This window comes from Colossoma macropomum, unplaced genomic scaffold (assembly GCF_904425465.1).
Source record: "Colossoma macropomum unplaced genomic scaffold, Colossoma_macropomum, whole genome shotgun sequence".
NCBI lineage: Eukaryota > Metazoa > Chordata > Actinopteri > Characiformes > Serrasalmidae > Colossoma > Colossoma macropomum.
Window position 1 is genome coordinate 8,283,524 of NW_023494805.1, and position 18,101 is coordinate 8,301,624.

Genomic DNA, 18,101 nt, shown 5'->3' on the forward strand with positions numbered 1-18,101 from the left:
CATGCGTCAGCCCCCTGATTGAAGGGTTCTTCTTTATTCCACTGTCTCCATCACGATCTCGTTCATCAGTGACGAACCTTTCAGGAGCCAACACCTTGGCGAACACTCAGTTTGTTTTAGATAAGTAGTTGCGTAGAGCTTCAGCATCTACGCATTAGTCTGCTTCTCAAACACCTGTCAGCCGAACATGAGGGACTGACATATGATCTGCTTGCAAAGCACTTCAGAAATGTCATTCGTGCAGAACACATTGGTTGACATTTATTCAGGTCAGCAGAAAAACACATTTTAGATCTCACCTCTATTTCCTGCCTATTAGACATACCAGTGGAATAGCTACTACAGGAGCAGGCTGGGCAAACCCAGGGGCCATGATGACTGGGCCCCTTAAAATTGTTATTGGGCCTCTTAAATAGATACTGACACAGTTGTACACTCATGACATGATTCATAGAAGGATCCAGTTTCTTAACAACATACCCCAGCAGTTAGGTTCCTACACTACACAGACAGCACTGACGTCTATTTATCTCTTATGTATAATGCATTTCCTCCATGGTAACCATTTTCAAACGAATCCTGCGCAAGCTGCAACATGATATGGTCATTATTTATAATTCTAAAATCTTAAATATGCAGTCTCATATAAACATTTAGGCTAACGGTAGATGCTAGTGGGTGAAGTGGCATAGCTTGAGAGCATTTACTTATTTGAGAAACAAGCAAATTCCATTGGCATTTTTTAACTGAATATAATTTTCATATCAGGGCCATGAAAGATCCTTGTTATGCCACTGTTACATGCAATATATTGATTCTCTTTTGGAAAACAACCTTGAATCTTTAGAAAAGCAATGTCAAAATAACAATGAAAAAAATGTTCTTCACTTTCAATGTAAGTTATTTTAGATTTTCTGTTGGTCCATTGTCATGAAAATGTTCAAAATGGTTTAGAAAACTACTAATAAAATAGAGATATGGAGAGAATTTTGATCTGACAGTTAAATATACATACAAAATAAGGCACTAAAATGTTACCCCTCCAGTATATCTCCAGTACCTGTACATGGTTAGAAATAAAGGTTCTGTGCAGGTACATTTTTCATTCAAGGTACAAACAGTATAAATGCACCCTCAAAGGTACAACAGTGGTTTTAAGGTCCAATTGTGAATGTTAAATAGGTTTTTCTTAGTGACAAAGTACATATTTGTACCATTTCATAACCTTACGTTATGACCCTAGTCACAAGAGAGGTACTGGCCCAGTGACAGTTTGATATCTTTTTTTTTTTTTCTGAGAGTATAGTTAGAAAACATTATAGTACATCTCTGATTTAATTATTTTATTTTATTTTAGTTCATTTTTACTTACATGCAGACTATAAACCTTTTTGATATATTTTTCTGTTTTAAACGTTAGACTATGTAAATGTACCAACATGGGAAAGTGAATGGGGTGTACTTAGACCACCATGTTGTACCTTTGAAGGTACACGGACCTTAGATGTAGCTTAGCAGACCTAAGGTTTATTCCTGACAGTGTATGTAATAAATAAACAGATAGACAGTATTACACATATATCCTGGTGGCAGGTGTTTGAGAACCAAATGACCTAAGTCCTATGCTGCTTCTTATCTAAAACAAACTTTGTATATTTACCTCAGCCTTGGGAAGGCTTCTGTAAAAGGCTAAAAGTCATTCTTCTATATAAATATAAAATTAACAAAGACTAACATGTACAGATGCACTTATACAAACTCATATATACGAATGAATGTGTTCGTGGTTACATAAATCTTTCCAAAACTCCAAACTCATCTCGAACACAAAACATCTGCTGCACTGATAAACAAAGAATGTCTGGTAAACGCACGCCACCTGGTTGCCTGACGTGAAATTCTTTAGCGAAGGTGTGCACACGCGCTCAGGTAAAACCCACATACGTACACACACGAGCGTACAGGTAAGGCGCACAGGTGGTCCGCCCAGTGGACGAAAATGGCAACAGAAGCGAGAGAAACAAACAAATTTTGCATGCAATGAGTCTGATCCTGGCTATAAAGGTTTTTTTTTTGTTTGTTTGAACTCTTGACTGTCTTGTCTCTGGCTGCTGAAGGTCGGTATTGAAGGTTGAGGTTGAGGTTGAGGCGCCGCCCCCGTAGGCAGGTCTGGAGGTGTGTGCTACACTATATGAGCGCGCGGCCGTGCGTTACAGCCGCAGATCAGACGAGAGTGGAGACGGTGCCACTGTTTCTCACGCACCATCTGTGTTTACAGCGCTTTGAGAGAGAAAAAAAGGAGTCTCGGATGCGCTTCTGTTGGTGGACTTTGGAAAAACTGGACAAACTCCTTGGGGACCTTTGCGCTGCTTCGTTCGGCGACTTAGCGACGTTTTGCAGCGGCCGGTAAGCGGCGCACCATAAGAGATGAAGCTCCAGCTGCTGGGCGGCGCGCGTCCCTGTGCGCCTTCACCGCTTTCCGCCGAGGACGAGCTAGGCTCGGATGGAGACTGCGTTGCGCACAGCCCTGCGCCACCGACATCCGTTATCAGCCCCGCAGGGGTTACGGGAGCCATGGGTTCCTCCAGCGGCGGCGGCACGGGTGCGCGCACGGACTCCAAAGGCAAACCGTACACGCGCAGACCCAAACCGCCGTACTCGTACATCGCCTTGATCGCGATGGCCATCCGGGACTCGAGCTCCGGCCGCCTCACGCTGGCCGAGATCAATGACTACCTCATGCGGAAGTTTCCCTTCTTCCGCGGCAGCTACACGGGTTGGCGCAACTCTGTGCGCCACAACCTGTCGCTCAATGACTGCTTCCTCAAAGTGCTGCGGGACCCCTCGCGCCCGTGGGGCAAGGACAACTACTGGATGCTCAACCCCCACAGCGAGTACACGTTCGCGGACGGCGTGTTCCGGCGCAGGAGGAAGCGCATCGGCAAGAAGAAGCAGGACGAGGAGGATGAGGACGAGCAGGAGGTCTCGAGGCGAGGAGGAAGAGCAGGAGGTGCAGAATCCCTCGTGCAAATGGCTCCAAACAGCTCGGGCTCCAAGTTCTCCAGCTCCTTCGCCATCGACAGCATCCTCAGCACGCCTTTTAGAAGCGAAGAGAAGCGGCAGCAGCAGCAGCAGCAACAGCAGCTGCGAAGGGACTTTTACTACTTCTCTTCCTCGCCCTCCTCCCTTCTTCTCCTTCCTCCTCCTCATCTTCCTCCTCCTCCTCTTCCTCTCGGCTCGGTCGCGACCACCGGAGGGGGCTACCACCACCCGTTTCAAATAGACTACCTGCTGGCGTGACGGGTGGAGGAGGAGGAAGCCCCCCTGTTTGTTTTTAATGGGGGAGGCTGGACATGATGGCACTTTATAACACGCACTGGACGTTTGCAGCAAACATTTCGTCGTTTCAACATCCCGTTGCCTTGGAAACTTTGGGTTAAGGGTTTGGGGGGTTGGGGGCGGCCTTGGGGGGTTATAAGGGATGGACTGTATGATGATGGAGGGATGGAGTGATGGAATGTACGCACAAAGAGTAAATACTTATTTGCTAATGTATTTATGACGGCCTTTCTTTTCTACATAACTCTATGTCAATATAGAGTTTGTATGTTTTGTTGCTGAAAACGGACTGTTTGCCTTTAGCTGTTGTTTATCGCCTTGTCTTTGATACGAAACAATACGACTGACAGACACCACTGGTCAGCTACACGGTACAGGTGACAGGTGAGGAGTGGCCATCTCACCTGCTCGTGATGGAACTGGACAGCACTGTAAATTTCTACTGAAAGAATGCATGCATTTTTTTTATAGGCTACTGAATAATAAAATTTATTTCAACTGCACTGAGCACTTCGTGTTTGATTTCTTCATGAGGGGTGACATTGTGAAATGCTGACGTGAGTCGACAGCCATTAAAGGAAAAGGCGTGCAGGTCATAAAGATGATTCAGGTTATTATACAGTAAAAAATAAACAGTGATATGAAACACAAGACCACGTTTACCACCATCATAAAACTCAAAAAGGCCATGAACTAACTGTCTGGACGTTAAATAGGTCACGTTCTGGAAGCAATATAAAATAAACAAAACAAAGAGTAGTGTTTTGAATATGATTTTATTATTATTATTATTAAATTCCTACCACTGAAACATTAAAAAAAACGAACAGAAAATTCTTGCAAGTTTGTTAAATTTATCTTAATTTTATAGATGCACCTGACAGAAAAACTACACTCTGACAAAATAAGGTCAGGTCAATTTAACTTTACAGTTCATTATGTTTAGTTATCAATTTGAAGACATGAAAGACATGATTTTAAGTTGCTCTGATTTAAATTTCTTTTTTTAACAGTGTTGACCAATGTGGACTGGTGTTTGAAAAACAGGCGGGGCTGGTTGGACTGTCCAAGATTCTAAATATTAGTTAGAGTTAACGAGTGGGAATTTTCAGTTTTACAGGATGGAAAATTGTCAACTTTTACTTTTTATCTTTTCAAATAAAATGTAGGGCTAACCAAAGTATCCACATCTTGCTTTTTAATTCATGACCTAAAAGACAAATCCATAGCGCAGTTCTTCAAAATTAAAGCTTAATTAGTCACTTTAAAAGTCTTTCATTTTCGGGTGTCACCAGTTCAGATGTGTCACTTCTCTATCGTATCCGTGTTGACGCACAGGTGAAGCCCAGTCATACAGCTGCTAATAAACCTGATTCGCTCCTGTTTTCTCCGTCAAATTCTGTTTCATGTTTGCAGATTGGTTTATGACCTTCTTTATGTCCGCTGCATTGGGAGGCTCTGAACTCACCTGTGCATCGAACAGAAGAGTATTATATATCCAAAACATGGCAAACGAGCCTTTGTAAATAAATAAATAAATAAATAAATAAATAAATAAGTTTTAACCTGAAGGTTTGTATCAGGCTCAATACATTATAAAATAAACAAAGAAAAAAGTTTTAAATTCACATTGGTTTAACGCAGTTGTGACGATGAAAGAAAGAAAGAAAGAAAGAAAGAAAAGAAAGAAAGAAAAAAAGAAAGAAAGAAAGAAAGAGAGAAAGAAACCAGTATAAACAAACTGCCATAGCCATGCTTGTTGTTGTTCGAAGCAATTACATTAAATAAGAGTAAAAATATGAAACAACAAAGGTTTTTTTTAAAAATTAAACAATAAAGGGGAACATCTTAATATTTTAGTATGCAGTAACAACAAAAACCCTTTCGAAAATGCATTTATCAATTCATCGTTTGCCACAAAAAAGTGCAACTGGACAAAACAAATTATTAATTCAGAAATTCAATAATAATAATATTCACCTTGCTGTTAATGAGTATCATCACACACGTCTGCAGAGCTTTGCCCATAAACTCTTATAGTAGATGGTCTCAGTTCTCAGAGCTGTATAGAGTAGCTTAAATGAGGGGTGTCAAACTCATGTTGGGTAACAATAAAAACAGTTTAGTAGGCCAACAATACAACAGCTTTCACAAATGTGTTTGTCTTGACGTCATTTATCTGAAAGGTACATTCTGAATAAACAGGATTTGCACACGTCAAAATATGCTGCACACACCAGCGCATAAATATGTATCTTCAAACGGAATGTTAATGATGAAATCGCAGATCTGAGCACTGCACAGTCTTCACTGATCTGACTAGTTTATTAAGGTGTCAGCAAAGTCAGCAGCTGTGAACAGCTAGCTTAGTTAACGAAGTGACCTTAAAGGGGAAACTTTTTTCATGCCTGTTTAATTAAATACTAAAGTCATTCAGAATGGTTTGGTGTGAAATGCTCCGTTCTAGAGACACCTACATAGTCAGAGTGGTGCTGGTGATAGGAACCAGACGTGCCCCTCTAAAGCGTATTCACAAGGTTAGTAGCATTAATATGCTGCCTGATGTCTGAGACATTGTTTTATGACAGTTTTAAGAAGGTGTTGACCTAAAATGTATTGATTTTTCAAATACATTCATGTTAGAAAGGTACATGCAGGGTGTCGTAAGGCAAAATAGTCCCCAATGACAACTTCTTCATCCCCTATTTTACCATCATCACAGATGTTGGTGGTTTTGGATAGAAAATAAAATGGCTCTATTTGTGTTGTAGTCATTGTGACCCCTGGTTCCTATCAGCACCACTGTAAAGAAATCTGAGTCTGTAAGTTCCTTTACAATGAATCATTTCACATTGAACCACCCTGAATGACTTTGTTTACATCTCAATGAATTCATTATGTAACAGTGTATAGAAATTGGTCGAATCCTCTCTTTAACATTGATCAAGGTTATATCGTTTGACATTAAATTGAAATGAATGTTATGCTGAAATGAAATTAGCTTAACTTAGCGATTTAATAGTTTCGTCATTGAGCTGTGAGTTTGCACTTCTACACAGTTTAATCCGAATTTTCTGCTTTAGGAGTAAAACCAGCTCCACCTTCCAGATAGTCAGGGCAGAGGGCGTCAGGCATTAAACTTTCTTCACTAACACCTTTCCACCATGTTTGTTGGATTTTGCCATAAGTTTTTTTTATTTATTTATTTATTTTTTCATTCATTTATCAGAATAAGTAGCGCGTGGATGGGCTTGCAAAGCAGTAACGGGTTGAGCGGCGCGTCAATCATCATTCTGCAAGCGATCAATTACTATAAGATGATTTTAATGTAGAACGCGGAGTGTGAATTTTTATACGATAAATAAATAAAAACAAATAAATAAATAAATAAATAAATAAATAAATAAATAAACAAAATAAATAATTCAGTTTAGAACTGAAGTTGAACTTCTTAGTACATCAAGCATCTTCTAGAACTGGAGATTGTTAGAGATATTATGATCTTTATGTTCTATAATAAAATACCACTTTAACTAACCAACCAACCAACCAACTAAACAAACAAATAGTGAATTCTATTTAGAACTGAAGCCAAACGTCTTAGTACATCAAGCATCTACTAGAACTGGAGATTGTTGGAGATATTATAATCTTTATGTTCTAAAATAAAATACATTTGACCAAGCCATCAACCACCAACCAAGTCAATAAATAAATAAATAAATAAATAAATAAATAAATGCAAAACCTAAAAAAACCTATAAATGCAAAACCAAAACAAAAGGTGTGAAAGCAGTCCATAGTCTGAACCAACGCAACCACACCAATAAATAAATAAATAAATAATTCTGAATGTATAAATAAAAATAAAAATAAACATGGCCAAATGAATGGCTAAAATGTAAAAAAGGAACCAAATAAAAAACAGTAATTTCCTCACAAATATACAAATACGTATACTAATATGAAATTTGCCAAAAATAGTACAAATCCGTCCAAACTTTTCATGAAATTGAGAAAACTTGACCATTACAGCTTGTATTCTAGGCCATTAGGTAAAGAAAAACCTTGTTTTTCACACTTTCTCCGCAAACTTGATTTTTAACGAAATATCGAATCAAAGAAGGCCTTTGACATGTCTCAATTTGACGTGATGCTTCATAATGTCTCAGTCAGTGCTGAAATGGAACTGAGTATGAGTGTTATTTGCAGCTGAAGACTCATAAACGCCACCTCCCACCCCCCACCCCCACCTCTGCTGACCGTCTGTGGCAGAAAGCGCTGTACATATGATTATAGTGAATGAAGCCTGGGTTGCATAATCGACGCACAGGTGAGCGCTCAGGATGAAAGAGACAATGCTGCAGCCTACAGGTAACACTGCAGACATGCCTTTCTACAGCAATGTAAATACACGATGAACTTCCAGCCTATATTTATTATTTATCAAATAATGATAGAGGAAAAAAATCCAGAACCCTCTTCTCATCCTGAAGATAAGGCCCACGATTCAATGCGAGTAATATAACCCTTTATATGGCCTAATACCTGCTTTATTTTTTTATTTTTCATGCATATTTTCATATTTTATTTGACACTGGTTAACATGCATTTATAGATGCAACATGTGTATCTCATGTTCTTGTTCAGTTATAACCAACATGTTTTTATTTTAATAGTAAAAGCCATCTAACATATATTTGAGATTAAAAATCTATATGTGTGAACATTTAATGACAAATTGAACACGAGGGAGAAATGGTCCACATTTTGGATTTCGTTAATTTTGTTATTAGTATCTTGAGCCCACCTTAGTTAGGAACGTTTATTAATTATTTCAGAAATACAAATCAGAAGTTATATTCTTCATTCATAACGGGCTGTTGCAGTGTAAGACATTTGCAGGTGTTTTGCACTTTAAATGCTATAACTAATCCTAAAATGTCATTATTAAAGTTATTAGACTATCTGTTTATTTATTTCTCTTCTATAAACAACAGTCTGGGGGGCGTCATTCACAGGCGCCTCTAGAAATGCAATGTTGTTTTTTTTTTTTTTCCCCTTCTACTCTCCATCGACTTTTCCCTGAGAGCGGACACAGACGTATTTGGCTATTCACTATTTATGTTTTCTGCCTAGAAATACAAATATCCGCCTCGAGTCACGGGCAGAAAGTAAAAGCAGCAGCTCTGCATCAGGAGGCCAAAGCGCATGCGCAAAGGCGCAAAGACGCAAAAGGAAAAAAAGTCAAATTTTAACTAAAAGTAGAATGTGTGTGTGAATGTGAGGGGCTTCACTAAAAATAGCCTAAGAGTCCAGCAGCTTTTGCTCTAACAATGTGATCCCACTTCGTGCGCGTACGGAGTTAAACTTTCAAAGTCTTTCCAGTGTTTCTTTTGCACCGAGCGAAGCTTCCTGAGCGCAGCGGGGAGATTCAGTTTTGATGTCGCCGGAAATTCGGTGGATATGATGCTCTTTACCTTTTATTGTTGTGAAGCAGAGGTTGATTTTATCTCCACATCCTTTTAGGGCTTGCGTTTTGATAAGGGCCTTTGAAATCGGAGCTGCTGCTGCGTGGTTTACGCATTCAGATCTTTTACGAGCCTCTGCTGACCACCATGCACTTGTTTCACCGCTGTCTGGACGTAACGTGACCAGACATTGCGCACGGCCTTACCTAATAACTATGCACGTTCTGAATACTTCTACTCATTTAGTACATCCTTGTATTTGAGCTCAATGTTGTCCATTTAAACAGCCGCAATAAGACCTCAGACTTGTTGTAGCACAATAGAGGTGGGCTGGACAGTTATGATGACCTTAACACATAAAATAACTCAAATTATAATTAAAACTATAGAAAACGTAAAAGTAGCCGTTGTTACATGTTGGCACAATGTTATGTCTATGTTATTACAGTATGTTCTTTTTAGTTATTTCTTATGAGCGATTTAGGCATCCAAAGGGTGCTTTTCTCACTATACATCTCAACAATGTTGTGATATTTATGTTCTTCATGTGGGTTGGGAATAATAATAATAATAATAATAATAATAATAATAATAATAATAATAATAATAATGCATTCTTCTTGCTGTTCTTCTTTTTGTTTTTATTATTATTAGTTTGTGTTGCCTCGATTGGACCCCCATAGCTAATTAAGCCCACTTTCCACTATTAATTAGCTGAGCTCTCCAGGGTGGAGGATCTCGGCCCGGGACAGTAAACTGAAACTGCACTGTGTGTGGTATCGCAGGCGGCTGATGGAAAAAGCCTGTTTCCACTCATGTCAAAGCCATTTATCCAGAACAGCCCTTTACAAGCATGTACACACAGCGAAAGACCCCCTCCAACGCCCGCCCTCCCCCCTCCCCCCTCAATCCATGCGTACTCTCTGAAGAGGATGCTCGAGCAAAACCGCCCTTAACTCAAATTCCGGATTACGTTCTGTTCTCATGAACCTCTTCACAGTTTATGCCTATCTATCCGGGACACTCTGAGCTCCTGATGAGAAACAGGAGGAGACCAATCGCAGCTCTCAGCCTCCTCCATCCAGCACCATCTTCAGCTCCAGCGCTGTGGCGTGTGGCGCTGTTGACTGAAACGTCCAACCTGGGGCTTTTGACAAATGGCCTTATTGCGTGTATGAGGGCGGTATGTATGTGGAGGTGGGGCAGGAGGGGCAGTAGGGGTAAGACTCTGCACAAACTCTCTGCTGGACTGATGGCTGGACGTGGGCCAGTCTTGGAAAAAAAGGGGGGCTGGGTCTACGCAGTCCATGGCGATTTCTTGGAGGGATTTAGTGAGGATCTAGATGGGAGGAAGGGAGGAGGGGAGGGGGGCAAGAGAGAGATTTACGAACTGATAGGTGGTCGCGTTTTGTTTGGCCGCGCGGCTGCGCGCAGAAGAGGGTCCCGCAGCAGTGAGTTTCCTCCTCTCTTTAAGGACTTGCTTAGTCCTCGCCATGGCCACCAAGACAGCAAGGACGAGTGGCAGTCTAGGGGACACGTAGTTGGAGCTACAGCGGATCCAAACTGGGCGCATAAATTCACCCGTTACGCACCGTTTTCTGCGCATTGACCTCGCTAGCAACAACACACAGCTTTAAGAGACATTTTGGACATACGAGGTGCGTCCAGATTTTGGCTTAAATCAGCATTTTTTGCGTTTTAACGCAACTATTAAAAACTGCTTTGAAGATACTTTTGGAGATACGACCGAGAATAATTGGATTCGTAAAGAAAGAATCCCAACTTCAGAGCGATTGGAAATCAGGTCATTTCCTTCTATTTTTGAGGTTCTCTGTTTGTTTGTCTACATACTGGATCACGCAGCGATGACCACCGAGACGTCCCAGCAACAGCTGGATCCACCGCCTCCTCTCCGCTCGAGTCCCGTGTCAACCGGATCGCTTCACTCGGCGCTCCAGAGCTCGACGGCGGCAGGGACGACGGCCGGCGCCAAAGCCAAAAAGTCCAACTCGGGCATGAGGCGTCCGGAGAAGCCGCCGTACTCCTACATCGCCCTGATCGTGATGGCCATCCAGAGCTCGCCCACCAAAAGGCTCACGCTCAGCGAGATCTACCAGTTCCTGCAGGCGAGGTTTCCCTTCTTCAGGGGCTCCTACCAAGGCTGGAAGAACTCGGTGCGCCACAACCTGTCCTTGAACGAGTGCTTCATCAAGCTACCCAAAGGCTTGGGCAGACCGGGCAAGGGCCACTACTGGACCATCGACCCGGGCAGCGAGTTCATGTTCGAGGAGGGCTCGTTCCGCCGCAGACCGCGCGGCTTCCGCAGGAAGTGCCAGGCCCTGAAGCCGGCCATGTACCGCGTGATGAACGGCATCGGTTTCGGTGCCCCAGTGCTGCCCCAGAACTTCGACTTCCAGTCGCCGCCCGCCTGCCACGCCAACGGCTACGGCCTGGACGCCATGGCCAACGGCTATGGCTTGGACGCGATGGCCACCGGAGCGCCGCACCACGTGTCTCACGTGTCGCCCGGCCCGGGATCCGCATACATGACGGCATGCCAGGTGACTCCAGGAGGAGAGTACGGCCCAGCGGACAGCAGCAGCAGCCCACTGCATTCCTCCACGACCGTGGCAGGGGCTCTGGAGTGCCCCTCCGCGCACTGGGCTTCGACCGGCGTGGCCCCCTACATCAAACAGCAGCAGCTGGCCTCCAGTAGCAGCAGCAGCCCGACCTCCTCCGCGCTGCACTCCGGCATGTCCACCTATTCACTGGAGCAGAGCTATCTGCACCACAGCGGCAGGGACTCGACCGATATAGCAGGTAATTCGCCACTATCTATAGCTTAAAAATAACTGCTTTACATGCAGATTTCATTATTGATCTTTTGTGGATTATAGTTTTGGAAGCTTCCATAGTCCATTATAGGTCCCGATATAGATTGTAATATTTTGGTGCGTATTTGCAGTATCTATTGCAATAACCCGCAAAATAAATAAATAAATAAATAAAATAATAATAAATAAAGAAATAAATAAAGCGTCCCAAGCGTCACGGCAAATGTTACATTTTCACCTAATGCATTTTTTTTAATACAACGTAGTTTTGATGTTCACAAATTAACATTTATAAATGTTGTCTGGTTGCACTGAATTCTAATAACAATAATAACTATTCTCACAAATAACGATCGCCTAGACAATTGTATGTTGCCCCCCCAACATTTACACATTAGAAAGACCAAAATAAAAAGAATGGTGACTAGTCACGAGGGGGGAAATGGTCACCAATTTTTGGACAAAGCCATCTCCAGAAAGCACATCTGCATCGGTCAGAACAGACGTTTTTGCCCCCAGATTAAAAACATTTCTTGCTAGACTTGACACAAATGTAAACAATCGTCTATATTTTACCGTGTTCTCTTCAGATGGCAAAGCCACGCCAGCCTATTTAATTTAACAGACTGTCGCTCGGTTTAGATCACAAATGAAAGGCCACATTGTTCATAACCTCCAAGACAGGCTAATTACAAAAGAGCTAACTTGGCGAATGTTTTCATTTAAGACCACCATGCACTTCTCTAACATGTAGCAACACAAGATACATCTCAGAACCACTCTACATTTAACTCGCGTTATGTTTCTAATGCTAATCTTGGAAAACAACAGGCCCAGGCCACAGAGAGCCGCAGGCTTGTGAAAATGTCTCGAGATGAAAATATACACAGCTGCAATTCCGAGGATTTTTTCCAATCCATATAAAAGCGTTTCAGACAGTACAACATTTATCTGCATTGATTTTAAAACCACGCAACTACAGCATATACAACAACTAACCTAATATTTGTACTAATGTAAACAAAGTTGTATGTATGCAGTGATAATATTCCTGAAACACCATTAAATAGGAAAAACTCTGAAGAACTCTATGGGAGTTTTTGAGAACAGCGTTCCTCTCATCGTTTCTTAACCCCAACCTTCAGGGTTAAGAAAACACCGTTGTCTTTGCCAGCAGATTGGGGATGAAAACCTAACACCAGGGAAGGCTGAAGAGGATTTTGGGGAGGCTCCCGGAGGCTTAGTGTCCTGTTAAACTTAATGTGAGGGCCGTTTTTAACTATTTAGACACGCAGGCGGTCGTCTGGGCCTTCTTCTGAGGTCTTAATGCCAAATAAGAACTGCCAATCACCTGGAATGGTTGTTTTTGTCGAATGCGAGGTCTTGTAATGCCCTACCATGCAGCGTGAAAACTAAACACACCGAGCACTGAACCATCACATCTGGTGCAGGTCTCCTACATGGGCCAACATGGCCTCTGTGGATCATTTGTGTGGAAAGCCCACCAGAGCAAAGGCAAAGTGAAAGTGAGGTGGAACTTAGAGATCTACTCTAAAGAGTTCAGAAGCTTAAGCACGTGTTAAATTCATATTAGACCTTGGATTAAGATATAATATGAAAATGAAGTGGGTAAATTGAAGATGAATTAGACGTGTTAAGTGTCTAATATTCTGGTGAATATACTCGATACAAACTGCGGTAATAAACTGCGCGTCTGCTGTTAATTAAGAGGCTATATTCTGGTAACCTGATTGGTGAACAGATTTACATATATGCTAATCGACTGCTGGGTACGTCTTAATAATTGGTCAACACACCTAACTGGAATATCATTTCAAAAAAACAAATATACTTTTAAAAATAAAGGCTCCTATGGTTCTAGATTAAACAATAAACTGGTAAAGCCTTTCTCTAAAAGGCCCTTTTATTTATAAAGACGACTATACTATTAAATCTATTGAAGGGTTCTTTCGGAACCCACACGTGGTTCTTCCATGTTATCGCTCCCATAGACCCCAATTGGCCATTTTATTGTTAAGCCTGCTGAGATCTCAGGTTTATTCCATTTGCCAATGAATAAGAAAATATTCGAATTCTTAACTGTGATTCTGCCTTGGCTTGCAGTGGGAATACCTCGCTATCAGACGCATTCTTCTCCAGTCTGCGACAGAAAAGACTTTGTGTTGAACTTTAATGGCATCGCTTCTTTTCATCCGACCGCCGGCGGCTCCTACTACCACCATCATCATCATCAGCTTCATCACCAGGGCGTCTGTCAGGACGTGAAGCCGTGTGTGATGTAGGACGGGGAGGGAAAGCCAGAAATCGGCCACAGAAAGTGGACTGAGTGTTGGAGCAGGTCTGGTTTGCATTTCTTGGCCTTTTGAAGCCTCCGTTTGAGGGACATGTCGAAGATGCCTCCATTTCCAACAGACTGAGGACACTCGTCTCAGAGTATAAGTTATACAAAGTGATGGAGTAGGCAAAACATGGGCCTGTGTTTTGGATTTTAATACTTTATAGCAATGCACTCTTTCTGGACGGTTCTGTGGTTTCTACGCATAGACAAATTACCACTTGGGAGCAACGCTTAGATATAATGGAGGCGGGAGGGGTAGTTTAGAGCACATCAACAACCCACTTTTGATCAGCTCATTTATATTACGTTCACTCTAGAAAAAAATAAATAAATAACAAACTTTTGATGACCTGGTTGCCTCAACAGCAGAACAGCTACTGTAAATTTACAGATCTTAATGTTATCTGAGTCAAACTGGGCAGTTTAATTCGACTTGATAAAAGAGGGGAAGCTTGCGATTAACAAAAAATCCGATTTTTTACAGTGATATGAAATGATCACACGTCTCATTTCTGGTATGAAAAAGGTTTTATCAATAAGAGTGAAGCTGAGAAAGTGAAATAAGGGACGTTAAAAGAGTAAAACGGATGGATATAAAGCTCCCATACTGCATATAAAAAATACCCAAAAGAAAATCAGAAATTCAGAAAAATAATCAGAAATTCAGCAGGTCTTTAGTTGGGCAATGCAACCATACGTTCACCACAAAAAACAAAGGAGCTTATTTGCATGCAGTCCACCAAACTGAGATTAGTGTCTCCTATGATTGCTCTCTCACTTCTGAAATGATGCTTCTTGGAAAACAGTTATTAGCAATCTTTTTTTTTTCCTTTTCCATTGATAACCATTAGCCACAGCAGCCGTCCTTTCCACTCTTTCTACAGGGTATGACTGTGTATGTTGTTTATTTTCTTTCATTTCCAAATGTAAGACAGAAAAAATGCATAAGGCAATTGTAACAGATAATTACTGACTGCACTTATTTTATTCCAACAGCGCAGCGAAGTCATGCAGGTGTTTCCCGTTCACACCGCTGATTCTCCCGCGCGGTTGAAAAAAATGCATTTATGTACAGTTCAATAAAGTCTATATATTCTCAAAGGAAATGCATGCACGCGCTTTTATTTTTTGGATATTTCTCAGTTGGGATAATTTGGGTTCTATTTGGGGATGAGTAGCAGTGGATCCCTTCAGTCTTAACAAATAAAATGCTAACATGTTGAAAATTGGATATGAATGAGCGGATTACAGGTACAACAAAAAGAGGCTTAATTTATCACATTTTCTCGCCGTCCGTCAATTTTACTTAGATAAAGTAGTTGAAAACAACTGATTTATTAATAAAACACCTTTAAATGCCGTATTTACCAATTTACTATCATTGGCTCTGTTATGAGGTCAATGGAGGCGGATGTATTCTGAAGTGTTTACAAACAACGCAATAAAGAAGCAAAACGAACAGATTTTAAGACTAGATGTTGGCTCGCCAGCGTCCATGGATGTTTTTTGCTGAATCTGATGCTCTTTCAGTGTTTTATACTGTTAGCTGAATTTTGCTTTAAACCCGCTCTAACAGGCTATTCACGCGCGTGCATATTACAAGAACATTTAGCAGAAATGGCAAAGCACGCTTTCATGATAGCAATACATAACAACAACAACAACAACAACAACAACAACAACAACAACAAAACAGCAATGATAATAATAATAATAATAATAATAATAATAATACCATAATTTAGCCTATTTGGGAACCAAGCTGTTGAAAACAGATAATCAGATATATCCCAGCTACCCTACACTGAAACTGTACGACATCATTATTACATACTTAATATGTCTAAATCATTCTTATCTGCAATACAGATAATAAACAGTCTTTTTTAAGCTATAATGTATATTGCAGTATTATATTTATACGTACAAATATTCACCAGGCAACTGCATATTATTATTTTGGATCGGCCAGCTTAACAATCAATCAACTAAATGACTAAATAAATAAATAAACATTTCATTTTAGACAAATTGAGGTACTAAGCATGTTGTTAAGCTACACTTTCAGAAAAAAAACTAAACTAAACTGTCACTGAGGTGGTCTCCCTTTTGTCACAGGTACATTTTTCATTCGTCAAGGTGCAAACAACATGAATGTTCCCTCAAAGGTACAACAGTGGGTTTAAGGTCTAATTGTGAACCTTGAATAATGTTTTTCCAGGTGAAAACTATATATATATATATATATATATATATATATATATATATATATATATATATATTGCATTATATATTAAAGTTGTATTAACACCACCCGCTCTGTCTCCTTTTCAGCCTGAATGAAAAGGTATAAATACGCAACTTTGCCCCGAAAAAAAAAATAAAACAAAATAAAAATTATAATAAGGTACACAGGTGTTGTACGTTCAGGGTACATTCACATTGTTTCTACCTTGATGAATGAGGAACGTACCTGCACAGCACCTTTTTTCCTGACAGTGCGCGCTGATGCCATGTCAGTTATTAAAAAAGACATTTCAGTTTTGAAACGTTCTCAATGAGGAGTCTTCAGGGAGTCATCGTTAAAATGATCCATAAACAGACCTTAATATCGTTAATTCCGGCGACATATTTAATTAGTATTCGCGTGAGATTTATATTAGCAATCTAGCATTGTTTCCCCAAACGAGGCGAAGAATGGGATTTGTTCATAGACAGTGTGATCGGAGCTCTACTGAGCTGAGCCTGTGAACTGTAGGACTGACTACCTTAAACTCTTACACGGGGCGATGTCTCCATCTACCGCAAAAACACTGTTAAAATCACTCTTCACTGGTCTTCATATAACGGCACGCAGCCACACTCTGAGGCTGATTGGTCAAGCTTAAGAATTTAGCCAAGAAGAGGAAGTAGTTTTAGCATTTTTCACGTAAATGAAAATGTAGCACAATACACTTCAAATACTGCAAACAGAAAGAAAATACTGCAGAATAAATTTGATCAGATCACAAAGGACTTTCTATTTTGCTGTTTAATCAAAAGCCAAATCAATTATTATTATTATTATTATTATTATTATTATTATTACTACTACTACTACTACTACTTCTACTACATCTCTTAAAAAAAAGAAAAGTCTGAAAATACAAATGCAGAATTTGGGCTCTCTTGGAAAAATAACCTTTTGTTTATTGGAAAAAAAATGCGAACCTGTCCTCTACAGAGAACACACTCCTGCACGTTTTAGTACACAATTACTGTTGATTTAAATTTAATCAAATTGTTTAAAACTATTTCTCTCAGCAGTAGGTGTATTTATTTATTTATTTATTTATTTATTTATTTATTTATTTATTTCGGTAGAAACATAAGTTGGTCTTTTTAACTGATTAATAAGAACCAAGTTTAGACCAGATTTGTCTTAGATGCCCTACATCATATCTGTTTAATTTCATTGCCAGCGCTCACTGATGACTGGTCACTGATTAAACTTAACGTATCTTTGATTAGCCAACTTAGGTGCTGGATGATAACTACAATTACTGGCCTTCCACAAAGAGAGGCTTGGAAATGGTTAAGTGAAAACAGTCAGTCATACATATAATCACTACTTATTAATATTTCAATTTATTCCAAATTAAATAATGAAATAAACGCTTTCTGCTCAGATTAATGCCTAAAACATTGCACAATATATCCAGTTTCCTGGATCTACTAGTACCTAGTACATAAATAAGCCTACATCATATTGCTGTATTCAGGCATTTACCAGCTAATCATTAAGTCAGGATGTAATGCGTTTAATCTACTAATCAACTATAGTGAATACCAAATGTGTGATTTTTTTTCTGAGCTTATGGACTTTTCTGCTCATCCCCTTCACCTTGGAGAGAACAAGGCTTTCAATCTCCACTCACATCACCTTCCAGCACAAAAATGTGAAAAGGATCTACTCCAAAGCTCTTTATCCTCTCTCCTGCTCAGTCTGACTCGTCAGAGCTGTCTACATCCAGCTCCAACTGAACAGTCTGGGATACTTCAGAAAATGACCTATTTTTAAGTCGGCTGCGGTCATCATCTTAGCCCTGTGTATAAAAT

The 18,101-nt window shown here is 40.4% G+C and overlaps 2 protein-coding genes across 2 annotated transcripts; both read left to right on the plus strand.

Moving 5' to 3' along the window:
• Nucleotides 1–1,448: 1,448 nt before the first annotated feature.
• foxq1a (forkhead box Q1a) lies at nt 1,449–3,842 on the plus strand. The gene has a single exon (XM_036597520.1). It carries the CDS (start codon nt 2,428–2,430, stop codon nt 3,298–3,300), a length of 873 nt encoding a protein of 290 aa, XP_036453413.1. The 5' UTR covers nt 1,449–2,427; the 3' UTR covers nt 3,301–3,842.
• Nucleotides 3,843–10,600: 6,758 nt separating this feature from the next.
• foxf2a (forkhead box F2a) lies at nt 10,601–14,633 on the plus strand. The gene is made up of 2 exons (XM_036597519.1): nt 10,601–11,630; nt 13,769–14,633. The coding sequence occupies exons 1-2, from the start codon at nt 10,676–10,678 to the stop codon at nt 13,945–13,947; spliced, it is 1,134 nt and encodes a 377-aa protein (XP_036453412.1). The 5' UTR covers nt 10,601–10,675; the 3' UTR covers nt 13,948–14,633.
• Nucleotides 14,634–18,101: the final 3,468 nt, after the last annotated feature.

Bases quoted from the DNA above. Each gene is read 5' to 3' on its own strand.
- foxq1a (XM_036597520.1), top strand. From the start codon at position 2,428: ATGAAGCTCCAGCTGCTGGGCGGCGCGCGTCCCTGTGCGCCTTCACCG.
- foxf2a (XM_036597519.1), top strand. From the start codon at position 10,676: ATGACCACCGAGACGTCCCAGCAACAGCTGGATCCACCGCCTCCTCTC. The intron at 11,631-13,768 runs GTAATTCGCCAC...CTTGGCTTGCAG, and splicing joins GGACTCGACCGATATAGCAG to TGGGAATACCTCGCTATCAG.